The 22,615-nt window shown below is 30.6% G+C and overlaps 1 protein-coding gene across 1 annotated transcript; it reads left to right on the top strand.

The window, feature by feature from the left end:
* Positions 1-11,198: 11,198 nt before the first annotated feature.
* Positions 11,199-15,235, top strand: LOC142225229 (trypsin-3-like). Its single transcript, XM_075295005.1, has 3 exons — positions 11,199-11,478; positions 11,543-11,816; positions 14,867-15,235. Exons 1-3 carry the CDS (start codon positions 11,252-11,254, stop codon positions 15,233-15,235), a joined length of 870 nt encoding a protein of 289 aa, XP_075151120.1. The 5' UTR covers positions 11,199-11,251.
* Positions 15,236-22,615: the final 7,380 nt, after the last annotated feature.

Genomic DNA, 22,615 nt, shown 5'->3' with positions numbered 1-22,615 from the left:
ATAGAAATAAAATTTTGACAAAATTTTCTATAGAAATAAAATTTTGGCAAAATTTTCTATAGAAATAAAATCTTGACAAAATTTTCTATAGAAATAAAATTTAGACAAAATTTTCTATAGTAATAAAATTTTGACAAAATTTTCCATGGAAATAAAATTTTGACAAAATTTTCTATAGAAATAAAATATTGACAAAATTTTCTATAGAAATAAAATTTTGACAAAATTTTCTATAGTAATAACATTTTGACAAAATTTTCCATGGAAATAAAATTTTGACAAAATTTTCTATAGAAATTAAATTTTGACAAAATTTTCTATAGAAATTAAATTTTGACAAAATTTTCTATAGAAATAAAATTTTGACAAAATTTTCTATAGAAATAAAATATTGACAAAATTTTCTATAGAAATAAAATTTTGACAAAATTTTCTATAGACATAAAATTTTGACAAAATTGTCTATAGAAATAAAAAATTTAGACAAAATTTATATAGTAGTAAAATTTTGAAAAAATTTTCTATAGAAATAAAATTTTGAAAAAATTTTCCATAGAAATAAAATTTTGACAAAATTTTCTATAGAAATAAAATTTTGACAAAATTTTCTATAGAAATAAAATTTTGACAAAATTTTCTATAGAAATAAAATTTTGACAAAATTTTCTATAGAAATAAAATCTTGACAAAATTTTCTATAGGAATAAAATTTAGACAAAATTTTCCATGGAAATAAAATTTTGACAAAATTTTATAGAAATAAAATTTTGACAAAATTTTCTATAGAAATAAAATTTGTACAAAATTTTCTATAGAAATAAAATTTTTACAAAATTTTCTATATAAATAAAATTTTGACAAAATTTTCTATAGAAATAAAATTTTGACAAAATTTTCTATAGAAATACAATTTTGACAAAATTTTCTATACAAATAAAATTTTGATAAAATTTTCTATAGAAATAAAATTTTTAAAAAATTTTCTATAGAAATAAAATTTTGACAAAATTTTCTATAGAAATAAAATTTTGACAAAATTTTCTATAGAAATAAAATTTTAAAAAAATTTTCTATAGAAATAAAATTTTGACAAAATTTTCTATAGAAATAAAATTTTGACAAAATTTTCTATAGAAATACAATTTTGACAAAATTTTCTATACAAATAAAATTTTGACAAAATTTTCCATAGAAATAAAATTTTGACAAAATTTTCTATAGAAATAAAATTTTGACAAAATTTTCTATAGAAATAAAATTTTGACAAAATTTTCTATAGAAATAAAATTTTGACAAAATTTTCTATAGAAATAAAATTTTGAAAAAATTTTCTATAGAAATAAAATCTTGACAAAATTTTCTATAGAACTAAAATTTAGACAAAATTTTCTATAGTAATAAAATTTTGACAAAATTTTCCATGGAAATAAAATTTTGACAAAATTTTCTATAGAAATAAAATTTTGACAAAATTTTCTCTAGAAATAAAATTTTGACAAAATTTTCTATAGAAATAAAATTTTGACAAAATTTTCTATAGAAATAAAAAATTTAGACAAAATTTTCTATAGAAATAAAATTTTGACAAAATTTTCTATAGAAATACAATTTTGACAAAATTTTCTATGGAAATACAATTTTGACAAAATTTTCTATAGAAATACAATTTTGACAAAATTTTCTACAGAAATACAATTTTGACAAAATTTTCTATAGAAATACAATTTTGACAAAATTTTCTATACAAATAAAATTTTGACAAAATTTTCCATAGAAATAAAATTTTGACAAAATTTTCTATAGAAATAAAATTTTGACAAAATTTTCTATAGAAATAAAATTTTTAAAAAATTTTCTATAGAAATAAAATTTAGACAAAATTTTATATAGTAGTAAAATTTTGAAAAAAATTTCCATGGAAATAAAATTTTGACAAAATTTTCTATAGAAATAAAATTTAGACAAAATTTTATATAGTAGTTTTCCATGGAAATAAAATTTTGACAAAATTTTCTATAGAAATAAAATTTTGACAAAATTTTCTATAGAAATAAAATTTTGACAAAATTTTCTATAGAAATAAAATTTAGACAAAATTTTATATAGTAGTAAAATTTTGAAAAAATTTTCTATAGAAATAAAATTTTGAAAAAATTTTATATAGTAGTAAAATTTTGAAAAAATTTTCTATAGAAAAAAAATTTTGACAAAATTTTCCATAGAACTAAAATTTAGACATAGAACTAAAATTTAGACAAAATTTTCTATAGTAATAAAATTTTGACAAAATTTTCCATGGAAATAAAATTTTGACAAAATTTTCTATAGAAATAAAATTTTGACAAAATTTTCTATAGAAATAAAATTTTGACAAAATTTTCTATAGAAATAAAATTTTGACAAAATTTTCTATAGAAATAAAAAATTTAGACAAAATTTTCTATAGAAATAAAATTTTGACAAAATTTTCTATAGAAATACAATTTTGACAAAATTTTCTATAGAAATACAATTTTGACAAAATTTTCTATAGAAATACAATTTTGACAAAATTTTCTACAGAAATACAATTTTGACAAAATTTTCTATAGAAATACAATTTTGACAAAATTTTCTATACAAATAAAATTTTGACAAAATTTTCCATAGAAATAAAATTTTGACAAAATTTTCTATAGAAATAAAATTTTGACAAAATTTTCTATAGAAATAAAATTTAGACAAAATTTTATATAGTAGTAAAATTTTGAAAAAAATTTCCATGGAAATAAAATTTTGACAAAATTTTCTATAGAAATAAAATTTAGACAAAATTTTATATAGTAGTTTTCCATGGAAATAAAATTTTGACAAAATTTTCTATAGAAATAAAATTTTGACAAAATTTTCTATAGAAATAAAATTTTGACAAAATTTTCTATAGAAATAAAATTTAGACAAAATTGTATATAGTAGTAAAATTTTGAAAAAATTTTCTATAGAAATAAAATTTTGAAAAAATTTTATATAGTAGTAAAATTTTGAAAAAATTTTCTATAGAAAAAAAATTTTGACAAAATTTTCCATAGAAATAAAATTTTGACAAAATTGTCTATAGAAATAAGATTTTGACAAAATTTTCTATAGAAATAAAATTTTGACAAGATTTTCTGTAAAAGTAAAATGTTGACAAAATTTTCTATAGAAGTTAAATGTTGACCAAATTTTATTTGGAAAAAAAAAATGGAAAAATGAGATTTTTTGTTTGGTGGTATTTTGGTAAAATGTTCTTCAATTTTTGGTAGATTATTTTGGCGTCAAGTGACAACCGTGAGCTAGTCCCTATATTTTCATGTTTGAATTTCATGTCATATTTCACATATTGACCGTGACATCGCCTCAAATTTTCCATCCGCTTAGTCCAATTTTGACATACCATTGCCATAATATCGGCCCATACCTCACAAATGTTGTCTTCCAATGTGTCAATTGAAGTGGAATTGTCTGCATAGGAATGAGCTTCACAAATTTATCAAGCATGTAAAACTTTTGCATTTTGGATAAAAAAAAGTTGGATATCGTCTCGAGCTAGCGCTCACCATTCACTACTACGATTCGCTTAATCTTTGAAGAAGTACTGTTCAAGGATACCGTTCAAGGATCTTGTCAGAATGCTTTGGCAGCTTCCGCAATACTTCTGGCTGATGATGTTCACTCCAAAAATGAAAATTCTGCTTATTTACGTACCCGTTCAACCAAAAATGACGTTCGCTGCTGAACACAAGAAGAGCGCGATGAAATTTCTTAACTGAGCACGCATTCAGATAATGAAATTCAATAGTTTGCAAGCGCCGTTCGTTTGTAAGACTGCATGACTATATTATAGACCAAACTGAAGATGTTTGCCAGTGAAGCAAAACACGAAAATAGATAATATTTAAAAAATCACCCTTTGCCATTCATTGAAGTCACAATTTTCACCCAACTTGCCAGAAATGTCTCATATAGATAAGCATAGGATTTCATACAAATAGTCTTCACGTCTTGAATATAGGATTGTCACCCGATTTTTTTGTAGGTTGGTTCTTGCTGAGTCTGATATTTTCCTGTCAATTTCTTTAGTTAACGCTCACTTTAAAATTCTAAATTCACAACATTTTCAGCCAAATTCACTTGAACAATGTCCATAATAACAATCGTGTTGTGGCAGTATGGATGAGTGGTAAATATGTCTGTCCTTTGGCTCTTAAGTCATGTAACAACTGCTATGGATGTCAACTAAAGGCAATATTTGCGAATATTGTCAAAAAAGAACTAACGAACGAGCACAAAGAGTCATGAGCCATGCCATGGGCCTTCGTACACAAATTCTCACAAATGCAAACATACGGTGGCATTTAAAAATAGCCCTTGTGGTAAGGATTTCAAATGAAAAATAGTCGACAAACAAATAACGTTCCAAATAAACTTCAGTCGACCTCCAATGCCACAATCATCCAACAAACCATTTTACATATCCCCACTGGCCCCATCACCACTCTCCGCACTGAATGCAAAATTTAAGCAAGAACAAATAAAAAGGCCAACAGGGAAACGACAACGCCAACATTCTACACTTCTTTGCTCCCACAAGCAAGAGGAGGAGGACAACGACGACAAAAGAAAGAAATAAAAAAAAACAACTGAAAGGATATCAGTGTGATATTTGGAATTTCGCGGATAGGCCTTAAAAACGTTACGCGGTCAATGCTTCAATGAGTTTATGGTGCGTGGGGGCGGAGCAAATATCACAGGCATGGCTATTGTTTAGCCGAAAATGTATTGGGACTATTTGTTATTGGGGATTTGAGAATGAAAAGGAATTTGAAGAATGCAAATATTTCATTGAGGGTATTATTGGAGGAGTTATTTACAAAAGGTCATTACAATTATATATATTTGTTGTTGTTGTTATACTAAATCCCTTAAAGCAAATTCAATTAAAAGAGAAGATGAAAAAAAATGTTATGCGAATCCACTTTTAATGGGCTCAAATTACCACAACATTTTGGACTGATATAAATAAAACGACTAAAATTTATCAAATGAACAAGAAAGAGAGGTACTTTCTGCCGAACTAATTAATGCCAAGTAAATGATAAACTAAAAAATCGACCAAAAATTACTTTCATTTATTTTGCTCATATTTAATTAAATATGCATCGTAGAGCGAAACATAGGTTCTTAAAAAAATATCAATTGTTTTACGAAAAACTTATTTTATATAACTTCCAAAATATGCGTCCCAAATTGAAAAGGACCTTAACTCGTGGGCCCAAAAATCAAAATTTTGATTAAATTTCCCGAAAAATTGAACTTTTTATATGAAAAATTTATTTTGGTCATATCTCCTTAAATACGCGTCCTGTTGAGAAAAGGACCTTAATTCGTGACAACCTCTAAAAAAATCAAAATTTTGATTAAAATTCCCAAAAAAATCAAATTTTTATATGGAAAACTTACTATGGCCATATATCCTTAAATATGCGTCCTACAGCGAAAAGGACCTTAATTCGTGACCAGCTCCAAAAAATCAAAATATCAATGAAAATCCATGAAGAATTAAAATTTTTATATGAAAAACTTATTACGGCAATATCTCATTAAATATGCGTCCTAGGGCGAAAAGGGCGATAATTCGTAGCCACTCCCAAAAAACTAAAATTTCCATGAAAATTCTCGAAAAATTCAAATTTTTATATGAAAAATTTATGTTGGCCATATGCGCCCTAGAGCTAAAAGTAAGTTAATTGGTGAACACCCCCAAAACTCAAAATTTTGATGAAAATCCTTAAAAAAATTAAATTTTAAAAATTTAAATATGCGTCCTAACGCGAAAAGGGCGATAATTCGTGGCCACTCCCAAAAACTCAAAATTTCGATGCAAATCTTCAAAAAATAAAAATTTTTATGAAAATTTGATTTTGGCCATATCTGCTTAAACATGCGCCCTAGAGCTAAAAGGAAGTTAATTGGTGAACACCCCCAAAAACCAAAATTTTTATGAAAATCCTCAAAAAATTTATTTTGGCCATATCAACTTAAATATGCGTCCTAGAGCGAAAATGTCGATAATTCGTGACGAATTTTGATGAAAATCCTCAAAAAAAAAAAAAAAAATTTATATGAAAACTTATTTTGGCCATATCTCCTTAAATATGAGTCCTAAAGCGAAAAGGACGATAATTCGTGATCACCCCTCATAAATCAAAATTTTGATGAAAATCCTTGAAAAATTGAAATTTTTATATGAAGAACTTATGTTGGCCATATCTCCTTAAATATGCATCCTACAGCGAAAAGGATGATAATTCGTGACCACCCCTCAAAAATTAAAATTTTGATGAAATACCTCAAAAAATGAAAAATTTATTTTGGCCATATCTCCTTAAATATGCGTCCTAGAGCGAAAATGACGACAATTCGTGACCAGCCCTCACAAATCAAAATTTTGAAGAAAATCCTCAAAAAAAAAATAAAATTTTTATATGAAAACTTATTTTGGCCATATCTCCTAGAACGAAAAGGACGATTATTCGTGACCACCCCTCAAAAATTAAAATTTTGGTGAAAATACTTGAGAAATTGAAAATTTTATATGAAAAACTTATTTTGGCCATAATCCTTGAAGAACTAATATGCGTCCTAGAGCGAAAAGGATGATAATTCGTTACCACCCCTCAAAAATCAAAATTTTGATGAAAATCCTCAAAAAATTTAATTTTTATATGAAAAACTGATTTTGGCCATATCTCCTTAAATATGCGTCCTAGAGCGAAATTGACGTTAATACGAGACCACCTGCAAAAATCAAAATATTGATTAAAATCTTAAAAAATTTAAATTTTTATATGAAAATCTTACGTTGGCCATATCTCCTTAAATATGCGTCCTAGAGCGGAAAGAACCTGAATTCGTGACCATCGTCCAAAAAATACAATTTTGGTGAGAATCCTAAAAACTTCAATTGTTTATATTAAAAACGTATTTTCGCCACATTTCTTTAAATACGCATTTTAAAGCGAAAAAGGCCTTAATTCATGACCACCTGACGTGACAAAAAATTAACATTTCCACGAAAAAACAATTTTTTTATATAAAAACATATGTAGGCCGTACCTCCTTAAATATTAGTCCTAGAGCGAATATGACGTTAATTCGTTACCAATCCCCAAAAATATAAAATTTTGATGAAAATCCTTGAAAAATTGAAATTTTTATATGAAAAATTTATTTTGGCCATATCTACTTAAATATGCGTCCTAGAGCGAAAATGACTTTAATTGGTGACCACCCTCTAAAAAAATAAAATTTTGTGAGAATCCTAAAAAAAATCCTAAAACTAATTTTATAATATATAATATAAAACAAGTAAGGAAAGTCTAAAGTCGGGCGGGGCCGACTATATTATACCCTGCACCACTTTGTAGATCTAAATTTTCGATACCATATCACATCCGTCAATGCTAATTCTACTCCCTGTGCAAAATTTCAACTAAATCGGAGCAAAAAATTGGCCTCTGTGGTCATATGAGTGTAAATCGGCCGAAAGCTATATACTGGAGCTATATCTAAATCTGAACCGATTTCAACCAACTTTGGCACGCATAGCTACAATGCTAATTCTACTCCCTGTGCAAAATTTCAACTAAATCGGAGTTAAAAATTGGCCTCTGTGGTCATATGAGTGTAAATCGGGCGAAAGATATATATGGGAGCTATATCTAAATCTGAACCGATTTCAATCAAATTTTGTACACTTGACTATACTACTAATTGTACTCCGAGTGCAAAATTTCAACCAAATTCGGCCAAAAATCTGGCTTCTGAGGCCATATAAGTCCATATCGGGCGAAAGATATATATGGGAGCTATATCTAAATCTGTACCGATTTCAATCAAATTTTGCACACTTGACTATATATATATATATATATATATATATATATATATATATATATATATATATATATATATATATATATATATATATATATATATATATATATATATATATATATATATATATATATATATATATATATATATATATATATATATATATATATATATATATATATATATATATATATATATATATATATATATATATATATATATATATATATATATATATATATATATATATATATATATATATATATATATATATATATATATATATATATATATATATATATATATATACCTTTCGCCCCATATGCACTAATATGGACCCAGCAGCCGGAGTTTTATACCGATTTGCTTGAAATTTTGTTCAAACAGAACACTTAGTCCTATAGTCAAGTGTGCAAAATTTGATTGAAATCGGTTCAGATTTACATATAGCTCCCATATATATCTTTCGCCCCATATATATCTTTGGCGACATTTTGCATTTTGGGTCATTTTGAGTTTTTAATACCAATTGTTGTTTTTAGGTACATTTGAACAAGCTCTTCACTTGTATGTTAACATTTTTGCATTTTACACAAGGACTATTCAGAAAATTACGAAATAAAACAGACAAAAATTCCACATCTCCATTTGAATTTGCATGACAGTGTTACCACATTGACAATTATGTACTTTGCCTGAGTTCACTGCACTGGTAATACTAAACTACTGTTGCGTACATGTGGCATTGTTTCATTAAAATATTGAATACAGGGTGCTTCATAATAAATTAATTGTATTTTCTGATGGCGGTAAAATTCTATACTGGATGTATCATAACAGTACGATTATTTCAATCGTTAGACGTCACTGCGTTGGCTCAGTCGTTGGTGCAGTGTGCTAAGGCGAACGCTAATACGTGTAAAACAGAATACTCGGGTTCAAGTCATGGTGGAGAAAATAATTTTAGATAAATAAATGATTATTTTGTATTTTAAATTTATTGTAAAAATTAAAACATGTAAAATAGTGTGCACAACATGATTACTGTGAAGAGTTTACAAAAACGAAATTTATTTTATTTTTATACCCTCCACCATAGGGTGTATTAACTTTGTCATTCCGTTGGTAACACATCGAAATATTGCTCTAAGACCCCATAAAGTATATATATTCTGGGTTGTGGTGAAATTCTGAGTCGATCAAAGAATTCCCGTCCGTCTGTTGAAATCACGCTAACTTCCGAACGAAACAAGCTATCGTCTTGAAACTTTTCACAAGTAGTTGTTATTGATGTAGGTCGGATGGTATTGAAAATGGCCATATCGGACCACTTTTACGTATAGCCCCCATATCAACGAATCCCCAGATTTGACCTCCGGAGCCTAGGAGGAGCAAAAATCAACCGATTAGTTTGGAATTTGGTACGTGGTGTTAAAAACCATGCAAAAATTGGTCTATATCGGTCCATATTATATATAGCCCCCATATAAACCGACCCTCAGATTTGATCTCCAGAACCTCTTGAAGGATCAAAATACATCCGGTCCACAATTACATATAGCCGCCATATAGATCGATCCCCAGATTTGACATCCGGAAACTCTTGGAGGAGCACAATTCGTTTGAAATTTGGTACATTGTGTTAGTATATGGCCGCTAAAAGCTATGCAAAAATTGGTCCTTATCGGTGTTCAGTTATATATAGCCGATGGCCAATCACACAAAAATTGGTCCATATCGCTAAAAATAATCTACCAAAACTTTATTTCTATAGAAAATTATGTCAAAATTTTTTACTATAGAAAATTTTTTAAAAATTGTATACTATAGAAAGTTGTCAAAATTTTATTTCCATAGAAAACTTTGTCAAAATTTTATTTCTATAGAAAATTTTGTCAACATGTTATTTATATAGAAAATTTTGTCAAAATTTTATTTCTATACATTTTTTTCCAAGTTTTATTTCTATAGAAAATTTTGTCCAAGTTTTATTTCTATAGGAAATTTTGTCAATATTGTATTTCTATAGAATATTTTATCAAAATTTTATTACTATAGAAAGTTTTGTCAAAATTTTATTTCTATAGAAATTTTTGTCAAAATTTTGTTTCTCTAGAAAATTTTGTCAAAATGTTATTTATATAGAAAATTTTGTCAAAATTTTATTTCTATAAATTTTTTTTCCAAGTTTTCTTTCTATAAGAAATTTTGCCCAAGTTTTATTTCTATAAGAAATTTTTTTTCAAAATTTTATTTCTATAGAAAACTTTGTCAAAATTTTATTTCTATAGAAAACTTTGTCAAAATTTTATTTCTATAGAAAATTTTGTCAAAATTTTATTTCTACAGAAAATGTTGTCAAGATTTTATTTCTATAGAAAATGTTGTCAAAATTTTATTACTATAGAAAGTTTTGTCAAAATTTTATTTCTATAGAAAACTTTGTCAAAATTTTATTTCTACAGAAAATGTTGTCAAAATTTTATTTCTATAGAAAATTTTGTCAAAATTTTATTACTATAGAAAGTTTTGTCAAAATTTTATTTCTATAGAAAACTTTGTCAAAATTATATTTCTACAGAAAATTTTGTCTCTCTCTCTCTCTCTCTATATATATATATATATATATATATATATATATATATATATATATATATATATATATATATATATATATATATATATATATATATATATATATATATATATATATATATATATATATATATATATATATATATATATATATATATATATATATATATATATATATATATATATATATATATATATATATATATATATATATATATATATATATATATATATATATATATATATATATATATATATCTAGCTATATCTAAATCTGAACCGATTTCTTCCAAAATCAATAGAGCAAAAATGACGTTAATTCGTGACCACTCCTTAAAAATAGAAATTTGCTAGATACGGCAATGTTTAATTGACAGTAGTGACTAATAATATAATAAAAACTCAAAATAAAATTATTTTATACCAAAAATTTTGAAATATTGAATTTCTTTTAAACTTATGACAGAAAAGTGTCGAAACAAATGGTCCTCAATTGATGGTAAGAATTACTTGAATTATCTTTGCAAACCGTAACACATTTCCTCACATTTAAAATCATACATAATAACTACCTTACTAAATATGCCTTCATACACAAACATATATTTCAAATGTCAATTTTGTGTATTTATAAGTTCCAAACAAAAAAAGTCAAACAATAATGTCATTAATTTTTAAATCGGCAATATTGTGTTCATTTTTATATTTAGTTTGTTGCTTTGCTAGAATTTACAATAACATGTCGTTGGATGATATGTTGCAATTTGAAATGGATGATCCTGAAACAGAATTCACCTTCCTAATAGTGGGTGGAATGCGAAATCCAATAGTAATAAAAAAATATCTACCATATATGGTATCAATCAGATCGAGAAATCCACAAAAGTATTTTGGTGATAATCATTTTTGTGCCGGCACCATATTTGCCAAGGATATGGTGTTGACCACGGCACATTGTGTTATGGAGTAAGAATGAAATGAAGTTTTTAAATATGAAGACAAAAGAAATAATAGAAATATTTAATTCTAGTAAACGCCGAGTGTTAACCAAACCTCGTCGCCTGCTTTTGGTTGCAGGTACTCCAAATCGTATTGAACCTTCCAACACCACGATGCAATATCCAGTTCGATCTCTTACGGCGAATACAAATTTTGTTCGTAAAAATCAAAATGATATAGCGATTATAAGACTGAAAGGTGAAATACCAGAAAATAGTGAACATATTAAAGCCATCAAGCTACCCAATGGACCTCCTCCCTATGGGGAATATTGTATCATTCTGGGATGGGGTAGATTGTGTAGGGTAAGTTAAATAGCTTGGAAATATTGCTAAATAGCAAAATTTATTTCTGCAATTCATTCTAAGATTTTGCTCTGCCCAATTTTGTTTCGTGAGTGTGCGTGAGCGTGATTAACAAACCAAATATCGTGCGTGAGTGTGAGTCACGAAAATAGTTTATTCGTGAGTAACGAATTTCGGAAAAATACGCTCATGAAAATAATCGCGCACACGAACATAAAACGCTTACGAGTTGAATTAAATTACAATTTTATTGACTCCTGGGATGATAAGAGTTTAATAACGCTCTCGAATTTAATCATGCTCATGTTTTCAGACACGTCGCTAAGGTAAATTACTCATAAAATTATTCGTAAGTCACGGCATCCTGCGTGAGTCACGGTATTTTTAGTGGGTCACGACATTTTCGTGAGTGAGTATGCGTGAGTACAAAATTTCCTTTCGTGAGTGTGCGTGAGCGTGATTCCTGCCAAACAATATCGTGTGAGAGTGTACGTGAGTAAGACTTTCCGTCGTGAGTGGGCGTGAGTAAAATACTACTCACGTGCACACCTCTAATTTATTTTGACGGTCGATGAGCCACCGTGGTGCAATGGTGAGCATACCCTCCTTGCATACACAAGGTCGTGGGTTCGATTCCTGCTTCGACCGAACACCAAAAAGTTTTTCATCGGTGGATTATCCCACCTCAGTAATGGTGGTGACATTTCTGAGGTTTTCAAAGCTTCCCTAAGTGGTTTCACTGCAATGTGGAACACCGTTCGGACTCGGCTATAAAAAGGAGGTCCCTTGTCATTGAGCTTAACATGGAATCGGGCTGCACTCAGTGATAAGAGAGAAGTTCACCAATGTGGTATAACAATGGACTGAATAGTCTAAGTGAGCCCGATACATCGGGCTGCCACCTAACCTAACCTATGACCATATGCAAGGAGCGATCACGGTTGCCATCGAGCCCAAAATAATCTACCAAAATTTGAGGACAATTTTAACAAAAGAAGTACTCAACAAAAAGCTTTAGGTTAGGTTAGGTTAGGTTAAAGTGGCAGCCCGATTAAGATTCAGGCTCACTTAGACTATTCAGTCCATTGACTGAATAGTCTAACTAAAAGTACCTATTACATATGGGCACTTCTAGTTTTAACCGCTGAACCTTCTTGATTATTTTTCTTTGTTGAACCAACCAGATTGTTCCAAAAATATTAGCAGACTGCTTAAGTTAACGTTTTGCAGATCCGCCAGTAATCTGAAGCTATATGCTCCTAAAAGTTGCTTGCGCTTTACACAAAATGCAGGACACTCACACAAGAGGTGTTTAATTGATTCTTTTTCCTCCGCATCATGACAGCTCATACAAAAAGCTTTACTTCTATAGATAATTTTATCCAAATTTTATTTCTATAGAAAATTTTGCCCAAATTTTATTTTTATTGAAAATTTTGTCAACATTTTATTTCTATAGAAAATGTTGTCAAAATTTTATTTCTATAGAAAATTTTTTATTTCTATAGAAAATTTTGTCAAAATTTTATTTTGATCGAAAATTTTTGTCAAAAATTTATTTCTACAGAAAATTTTTGAAAATTTTATTTTGATAGAAAATTTCGTCAAAATTTTATCTACATAGCAAATTTTGTCAAAATTTTAGTTCTATACAAGATTTTGTCAACATTTAATTTGTATAGAAAATTTTGTTGAAATTTTATTTCAGTAGAAATTTTTTTTGAAATGTTATTTCTACAGAAAATTTTGTCAATATTTTCTTTCTATAAAAAATTTCGTCAAGATTTTATTTCTATAGAAAATTTTGTTAAAATTTTATTTCTGTAGCAAATTTTGTCAAAATTCTATTTCTAGAGAAAATTTTGTCAAAGTTTTATTTCTATAGAAAATTTTTTCAAAATTTTATCTCTATAGAAAATCTTGTTAAAATATTACTTCTATAGAAAATTTTGTCAAAATTTTATTCCTATAGAAAATTTTGTCAACATTTTATTTCTATAGAAAATTTTGTCAACATTTTATTTGTGTAGAAAATTTTGTTGAAATTTTATTTCAGTAGATTTTTTTTTTTTTGAAATATTATTTCTAGAGAAAATTTTGTCAATATTTTATTTCTATAAAAAATTTCGTCAATATTTTATTTCTATAGAAAATTTTATCAAAATTTTATTTCTATAGAAAATTTTATCAAAATTTTATCTCTATAGAAAATTTTGTCAATGTTTTATTTCTATAGAAAATTTTTTCAAAATTTTATCTCTATAGAAAACTTTGTTTAAATATTTTTTCTATAGAAAATTTTCTCAAAATTTTATTTCCATAGAAAATTTTGTCAAAATTTTATTTCCATAGAAAATTTTGTCAAAATTGTATTTCTATAGAAAATTTTCTAAAAATTTTATTCCCATAAAAAATTTTGTTTAAATTTTATTTCTATACAAAATTTTATCAAAATTTTATTTTTAAGAAAATTTTGTCAATTTTTTTTATGGAAATATTTGTTAAAATTCTATTTCTAAGGCTCTACCGGTAGCTTTTTTTTGATTTTTCTGCCATATATAAAGCAGTCAGACTTCGACGCTTGAATTCAGTTAAGAATGACTTCAAATCTGAATCCATTAGATCAAAATTCTTTAATAAGCATGTAAACAATAAAATCGCTGGAATAAATTTGTCGGTAGTCGGACAAACGGTTTGGCAATGATAGGAAGTTTGTTTTAATACATATCAGCCATCCTGTATATTCTTGTTCGTTGTGATATGCTGAGTCGATCTAGCGATGTGCGTCCATCCGTCAATCCGTCCGTCCGTCAGAAATAATTGTAACTCCAATTATTGATGGATGGATTATTCTCTAATCCCTATTGAAATCGATCCCACCATTTGAATAGAGCATCCGGAAGCCAACGTTGGCAACCGATTTGGTTGAAGCTCGATATCCAATTTCTAAAACCTTTTGTTGTGTTTGTAATTTTTTCTCTCAAAATTGTTTAAGTCTAATATATGCTAGGAATTTTTATGTTGGCTCTCTGTATTTTATTTTCCTTTAGGATGGTCCTTTATCAGGAATGCCAACTCATCTCAGAGTAAAATTATATACTCCTGAGGAATGTAAACAAAAGTTGCCGGATCATTATAGAGAAGGAATGCTTTGTGCTGGCGAGGATAGACCTTTTAAACAGGATCCATGTCGTGGCGATAGCGGCGGTCCTTTGATTTGTAATCATACCCTTACTGGAATCATATCGTGGACTATAGGATGTGGAAGTATTTATACGGCAAGTTTGTATACAGATGTCTGGTATAATCGTCAATGGATTGATGAACATATGCGCGATGCGGCCAATTATTTACAGGCTTCTAATTATTCTATTGGATACGTTTTAATTTTATGGATATTAAAAAGTGTTTTGTTTTGAAAAAGAAAATATTTGGTTTATATTGTAAGTTTCAAAATGCATACAAATCCCATAATCATATGTCATGTAGTGGGTATTCGTAAAAGTCTGTCCTATGAATACAAAGTCTAAATTCGACCTTTCCACTAATCGACGTTTTGTCAAATAAAAGTCGAGCCTTTTGAAATCGTCAAAATTTTATATATCATAATTTAATTTTTGCATTTAATCTCTCTTTACCTTCATGTACCATATGATAGAATTGTTATAAAAGCCAAACAAATTTACTTCATTACAAAAACGAAATGCTATCACAATCATCATCAACTGCAACTGCAACAGTAACAATAACGAGACCAATGTCACCGCTATCACCATTGCCATTTTCAGTGGTGATACAATTTTCTCTTTGACTGTCCAATCCGTCTGTCCATAGACAATAAATTGCAATGAGTCCAATCCGCAATTGTCTACCCAATAGTATCTCTTTGACGGGTATTGCTATTTTGTCTATTGCAAAAACGAGGAAATAGGGGAATCCAGTAAATATACATTAGGGAGGGGCTTCTTTTAAGAATACATGGTTAATTTTTATACCCTCCACCATAGGATGGGGGTATATTATCTTTGTCATTCCGTTTGTAACACATCGAAATATTGCTCTAAGACCCCACAAAGTATATATATTCTGTGTCGTGGTGAAATTCTGAGTCGATCTGAGCATGTCCATCCGTCCGTCTGTTAAAATTACGCTAACTTCGGAACGAAACAAGCTATCGACATGAAACTTGGCGCAAGTAGTTGTTATTGATGTAGGTCGGATGGTATTGCAAATTGGCCATACCCCCAAATTTGGCTTGCGATTGCTCTAAGAGAAGCAAAATTCATCCGATCCGGCTGAAATTTGGTACTGGTGTAAGTATATGGTCTGTAACAACCATGCAAAAATTGGTTAACATCGGTCCATAATTATATATAGCCCCCATATAAACCGATCCCCCGATTTGGCTTGCGGAGCCTCTAAGAGAAGCAAATTTCATCCGATCCGGCTGAAATTTGGTACATGGTGTTAATATATGGTCTCTAACAATCATGCAAAAATTGATGCACATCGGTCCATAATTACATATAGACCCCATATAAATCGATCCCCCGATTTGACATCCGGAGCCTCTTGGAAGACCAAAATTCATCTCATTCAGTTGAAATTTTAGTACTAGGTGTTAATATATGGCTTCAAACACCCATGCAAAAATTGGTCGAAATCGGTCAATAATTATATATAGACCTCATATAAACCGATCCCCAGATTTGACCTCCGGGGCCCCTTGGAAGAGCAAAATTCATCCGATTCGGTTGAAATTTGGTACGTGATGTTAATATATGGTATCCAACAACCATGCAGGAATTGGTTCATATCAGTATATAATTATATATAGCCCCCATATAAACCGATCCCCAGACTTGACCTCTGGTGCCTTTTGGAGAAGCAAAATTCATCCGATCTGGTTGAAATTTGGTACGTGGTGGTAGTATATGATGTTTAACAACCATGCCCAAAGTGGCCCATATCTGTCCATAATCAGATATAGCCCCCATATAAACCGATCCCGAGATTTGGTTTTGGAGCCTCTTGGAGGAGCACATTTGATCCGAGGCAGTTGAAATTTGGTACATTGTGCGAGTATATGGCCGTTAACTACCATGTCTAACTAGGTCCATATCGGTATATAGTTATATATAATCCTCAGATAAATCGATCCCCGATCACACAAAAATTGGTCCATATCAAATTCATAATTGTATATAGCCCCCATATAAGCGACCCTCATATTTAAATTCTGGCTCTCTACGTATCGTGCAAAAAGTCCTCATCGATTACTTGTAGACTTACCTATACATAACTTTTTTGTCTAATATATACCACTTATGGACTAACTCACAATTTAGAAAACCATGTTAAGAAGTTTTAAGATATCACAACCCAAGTAATTCGATTGTGGATGACAGTCTTTCGTAGAAGTTTCTACGCAATCCATGGTGGAGAGTACATAAGTTTCGGCCTGGCCGAGCTTACGGCTGTATACACTTGTTAGTATTTTTATACCCTCCATCATAGGATGGGGGTATATTAACTTTGTCATTCCGCTTGTAACACATCGAAATATTGCTCTAAGACCCCATAAAGTATATATATTCTGGGTCGTGGTGAAATTCTGAGTCGATCTAAGCATGTCCGTCCGTCCATCTGTTGAAATCACGCTAACTTCCGAACGAAACAAGCTATCGACTTGAAACTTTACACAAGTAGTTGTTATCGATGGATGGTATTGAAAATGGGCCATATCGGTCCACTTTTACGTATAGCCCCCATATAAAGGGACCCTCAGATTTGGCTTGTGGAGCTTCTAACAGAAGCATATTTCATCCGATCCGGCTGAAATTTTGTATATGGTGTTGGTATATGGTCTTTAACAACCACGCAAAAATTGGTCCACATCGGTCCATAATTATATATAGCCCCCATATAAACCGATCCCCAGATTTGGCTTGCGGAGCCTCAAAGAGAAGCAAATTTCATCCGATCCGGCTGACATTTTGTACATGATGTTGGTATATGGTCTCTAACAACCGTGCAAAAATTGGTCCACATCGGTCCATAATTATATATAGACCCCATATAAACCGATCTCCAGATTTGTCTTGCGAAGCCTCAAAGAGGAGCAAATTGCATCCGATCCGGCTGAAATTTGGTACATGCTATTGGTATATGGTCTCTAACAATCATGCAAAAATTGGTCCACATCGGTCCATAATTATATATGGCGCCCATATAAACCGATCTCCAGATTTGTCTTGCGAAGCCTCAAAGAGGAGCATATTGCATCCGATCCGGCTGAAATTTGGTACATGGTATTGGTATATGGTCTCTAACAATCATGCAAAAATTGGTTCACATCGGTTCATAATTATATATAGCCCCCATATAAACCGATCATCAGATTTGGCTTGCGAAGTCTCCAAGAGAAGCAAATTTCATCCAATCAGGTTGTAGTTTGGAACATGGTGTTAGTATATGATCTTTAACAACCGTGCCAGAATTGGTCCATATCGGTCCATAATTATATAAAGCCCCCATATAAAACATTCTCCAGATTTGACCTCCGGAGCCTCTTGGAGGATCAAAATTCATCCGATCCGGTTCAAATTAGGCACGTGGTGTTAGTATATTGTCGCTAACAACCATACCAAAATTGGTCCAATCACACAAAAATTGGTCCATATCGGTTCACAATCATGGTTGCCACTAGAGCCAAAAATATTATACCAAAATTTTATTTCCATAGAAAATTTTGTCAAAATTTTATTTCTATAGAAAATTTTGTCAAAATTTTATTTCTAGAGAAAATTTTGTTAAAATTTTATTCGGTTCATAATAATATTTTCAACATTGTCAAAATTTTATTTTTATAGAAAATTTTGTCAAAAGTTTATTTCTATAGAAAATTTTGTTAAAATTTTATTTCTATAGAAATTTTTGTCAAAATTTTCTTTCTATAGAAAATTTTGTCAACATTTTTATTTCTATAGAAAATTTTGTGAAAATTTTATTTCTATAGAAAATTTTGTTAAAATTTTATTTCTGTAGAAAATTTTGTCAAAATTTTATAACATAATATTGTGGTAAGGTACAATGAAATTAAATTGCCAAAATTCATCTTAAATTGTATGATAGATTTCTGTTTTTAAATGAGAAATTTACCTAATTTACAATACCAACTTCTTACTTAATGTCCGCATACGACAAATGGTCATTAGAAAAGCTTATAAAGGGTGATTTGTTAAGAGCTTGATAACTTTTTTTTTAAAAAAACGCATAAAATTTGCAAAATCTCATCGGTTCTTTATTTGAAACGTTAGATTGGTCCATGACATTTACTTTTTGAAGATAATTTCATTTAAATGTTGACCGCGGCTGCGTCTTAGGTGGTCCATTCGGAAAGTCCAATTTTGGGCAACTTTTTCGAGCATTTCGGCCGGAATAGCCCGAATTTCTTCGGAAATGTTGTCTTCCAAAGCTGTAATAGTTGCTGGCTTATTTCTGTAGACTTTAGACTTGACGTAGCCCCACAAAAAATAGTCTAAAGGCGTCAAATCGCATGATCTTGGTGGCCAACTTACCGGTCCATTTCTTGAGATGAATTGTTCTCCGAAGTTTTCCCTCAAAATGGCCATAGAATCGCGAGCTGTGTGGCATGTAGCGCCATCTTGTTGAAACCACATGTCAACCAAGTTCAGTTCTTCAATTTTTGGCAACAAAAAGTTTGTTAGCATCGAACGATAGCGATCGCCATTCACCGTAACGTTGCGTCCAACAGCATCTTTGAAAAAATACGGTCCAATGATTCCACCAGCGTACAAACCACACCAAACAGTGCATTTTTCGGGATGCATGGGCAGCTCTTGAACGGCTTCTGGTTGCTCTTCACTCCAAATGCGGCAATTTTGCTTATTTACGTAGCCATTCAACCAGAAATGAGCCTCATCGCTGAACAAAATTTGTCGATAAAAAAGTGGATTTTCTGCCAACTTTTCTAGGGCCCATTCACTGAAAATTCGACGTTGTGGCTCGTTAGTAAGTCTATTCATGATGAAATGTCAAAGCATACTGAGCATCTTTCTCTTTGACACCATGTCTGAAATCCCACGTGTTCTGTCAAATACTAATGCATGAAAATCCTAACCTCAAAAGAATCACCCTTTATTTGAAACGATTGTTTAACGAACAATGATTTGAGTATGGAAACTGCGTAGGTTGCACTATTGAGAATAAATGTGAGATAGACAATGACGTTACATACGAACACATGCATACAACATACACCACGAAACAACTGCAACAATCACTTTATGGGGAAGGATTTTGAGTATGAAAGAGTGTGAGAGAGAGAAAGAGGTTATGGTTTTAAGTGAGTGAATGACAGGCCCATTACAAGCACATGGATTCCCACACAAAAGAGCCAGAGAGTTAAGTTTTTGTTATGGAAATTTCGTGTATGTCCAAGTGTGTGTGTATGTTAGTAAAACATTGAACGGTGTCTCTGTACAACACCATGAAACTCTGTACTACTGAGTTGTAAACACATTTCTACACACATATACATCGACATTGCACATTGTACGTTATTGCATCAATACTTGTCGGTTACACACAAGCATTCATACATCATTCAAACATACCGCATGCCAATGCAACAAAACCAACAAAACAACTGATACTGCATCAATTGCATATGGATGAAAGTGTACCTAAGCATACACACAACCATTCAAACAAATATATTTGCATAGAAATTGTGCGGCAGTCCAGTAAGACAGCAGCACAGTGGTTTAAAGCTATGAAACATCACAAAGCCAGGAAGAAATTGGAAGAATCGTGTCCAAGTAAATGTCGCAAAATAAGAAGAAGAAACATTCACACAATTCTTTCTCTAAAAAAATGTATTTCGTTCTTTTGATAATGGCTGGAATTTTTAGGCTCAGAAATGGGAATCCACGAGAGGAAAATCAGCATTTTGATAATTTGTTTTTCAATATTGCCCTTCAAGAGCTTGAATTGGAGCTCCTTCAGCATCCACTGTACTCCTCCGCTCTTTGGCAAACCAAGGTTTTATTTTTAATAAACATCCTATTTGGTATTCTACCTATTATTATACACTCCACCATAGGATTGTGGGTATATTAACTTTGTTATTCCGTTTGTAGCACATCGAAATATTGGTCTAAGACCCCATAAAGTATATACACAAGGTTGGCTGATAAGTCCCCGGTCTGACACATAGATGGCGTCGCTAGTATTAAATGCATATTATTTTTATATAGTACCAACCTTCAAATGATTCGTGTCAAAATTTGACGTCTGTAAGTCAATTAGTTTGTGAGATAGAGCGTCTTTTGTGAAGCAACTTTTATTATTGTAAAAAAATGAAAAAAAAGGAATTTCGTGTTTTGATAAAATACTGTTTTCTGAAGGGGAAAAATACGGTGGAAGCAAAAACTTGGCTTGATAATGAGTTTCCGGACTCTGCCCCAGGGAAATCAACAATAATTGATTGGTATCCAATATTCAAACGTGGTGAAATGAGCACGAAGGACGGTGACCGCAGTGTACGCCCAAAAGAGGTGGTTACCGACGAAAACATCAATCCACAAAGTGATATTGAATGACCGTAAAATGAAGTTGATCGAGATAGCAGAGGCCTTAAATATATCAAAGGAACGTGTAGGTCATATCATTCATCAATATTTGGACATGCGGAAGCTCTGTGCACAATGGGTGCCGCGCGAGCTCACATTTGACCAAAAACAACAACGTGTTGATGATTCTGAGCGGTGTTTGCAGCTGTTAACTCGTAATACACCCGAGTTTTTCCGTCGATATGTGACAATGGATGAAACATGGCTCCATCACTACACTCCTGAGTCCAATCGACAGTCGGCAGAGTGGACAGCGACCGGTGAACCGTCTCCGCAAAGTAATGGGCTCTGTTTTTTGGGATGCGCATGGAATAATTTTTATCGATTATCTTGAGAAGGGAAAAACCATCAACAGTGACTATTATATGGCGTTATTGGAGCGTTTGAAGGTCCAAATCGCGGCAAAACGGCCCCATATGAAGAAGAAAAAAGTGTTGTTCCACCAAGACAACGCACCGTGCCAGAAGTCATTGAGAACGATGGCAAAAATTCATGAATTGGGCTTCGAATTGCTTCCCCACTCACCGTATTCTCCAGATCTGGCCCCAGTGACTTTTTCTTGTTCTCAGACCTCAAAACGATGCTCGCAGGGAAAAAAATTGGCTGCAATGAAGAGGTGATCGCCGAAACTTAGGCCTATTTTGAGGCAAAGCCGAAGGAGTACTACCAAAATGGTATCAAAAAATTGGAAGGTCGTTATAATCGTTGTATCGCTCTTGAAGGTAACTATGTTGAATAATAACAAGTATATACGGCCGTAAGTTCGGCCAGGCCGAATCTTATGTACCCATTGGATTGCGTAGAAACTTCTGCACAATCGAATTACTTGCGTTGTGGTAATACCTACCGATGACAAGGTATCTTAACACTTCTTAACATCGTTTTCTAAATTGTGAGTTAGTCCATACATGGTGTTTGTATGCGGGAGTGCAGTCAACCTGTTGGAAGAGTATTTCTCGTGAGCCGAAACAAATTCCACTATTGCAATAATAGTTGGGATTTGTACTCCAGATGAGATTACAGGAAAGAAACAACCAATATCAAAACGATGGAATGGAAAAAAGAACAAAACGATTTGGTTTTAGATGGATGATATTATTAGGGATTTATTTCTTTTCTGAAACAACGCCTTACCAGTAGATA

The sequence above is a fragment of the Haematobia irritans genome, chromosome 2 (genome assembly GCF_050003625.1).
Source record: "Haematobia irritans isolate KBUSLIRL chromosome 2, ASM5000362v1, whole genome shotgun sequence".
Taxonomy (NCBI): Eukaryota; Metazoa; Arthropoda; class Insecta; order Diptera; family Muscidae; genus Haematobia; species Haematobia irritans.
This window is presented reverse-complemented; position numbering and strand designations above follow the sequence as displayed.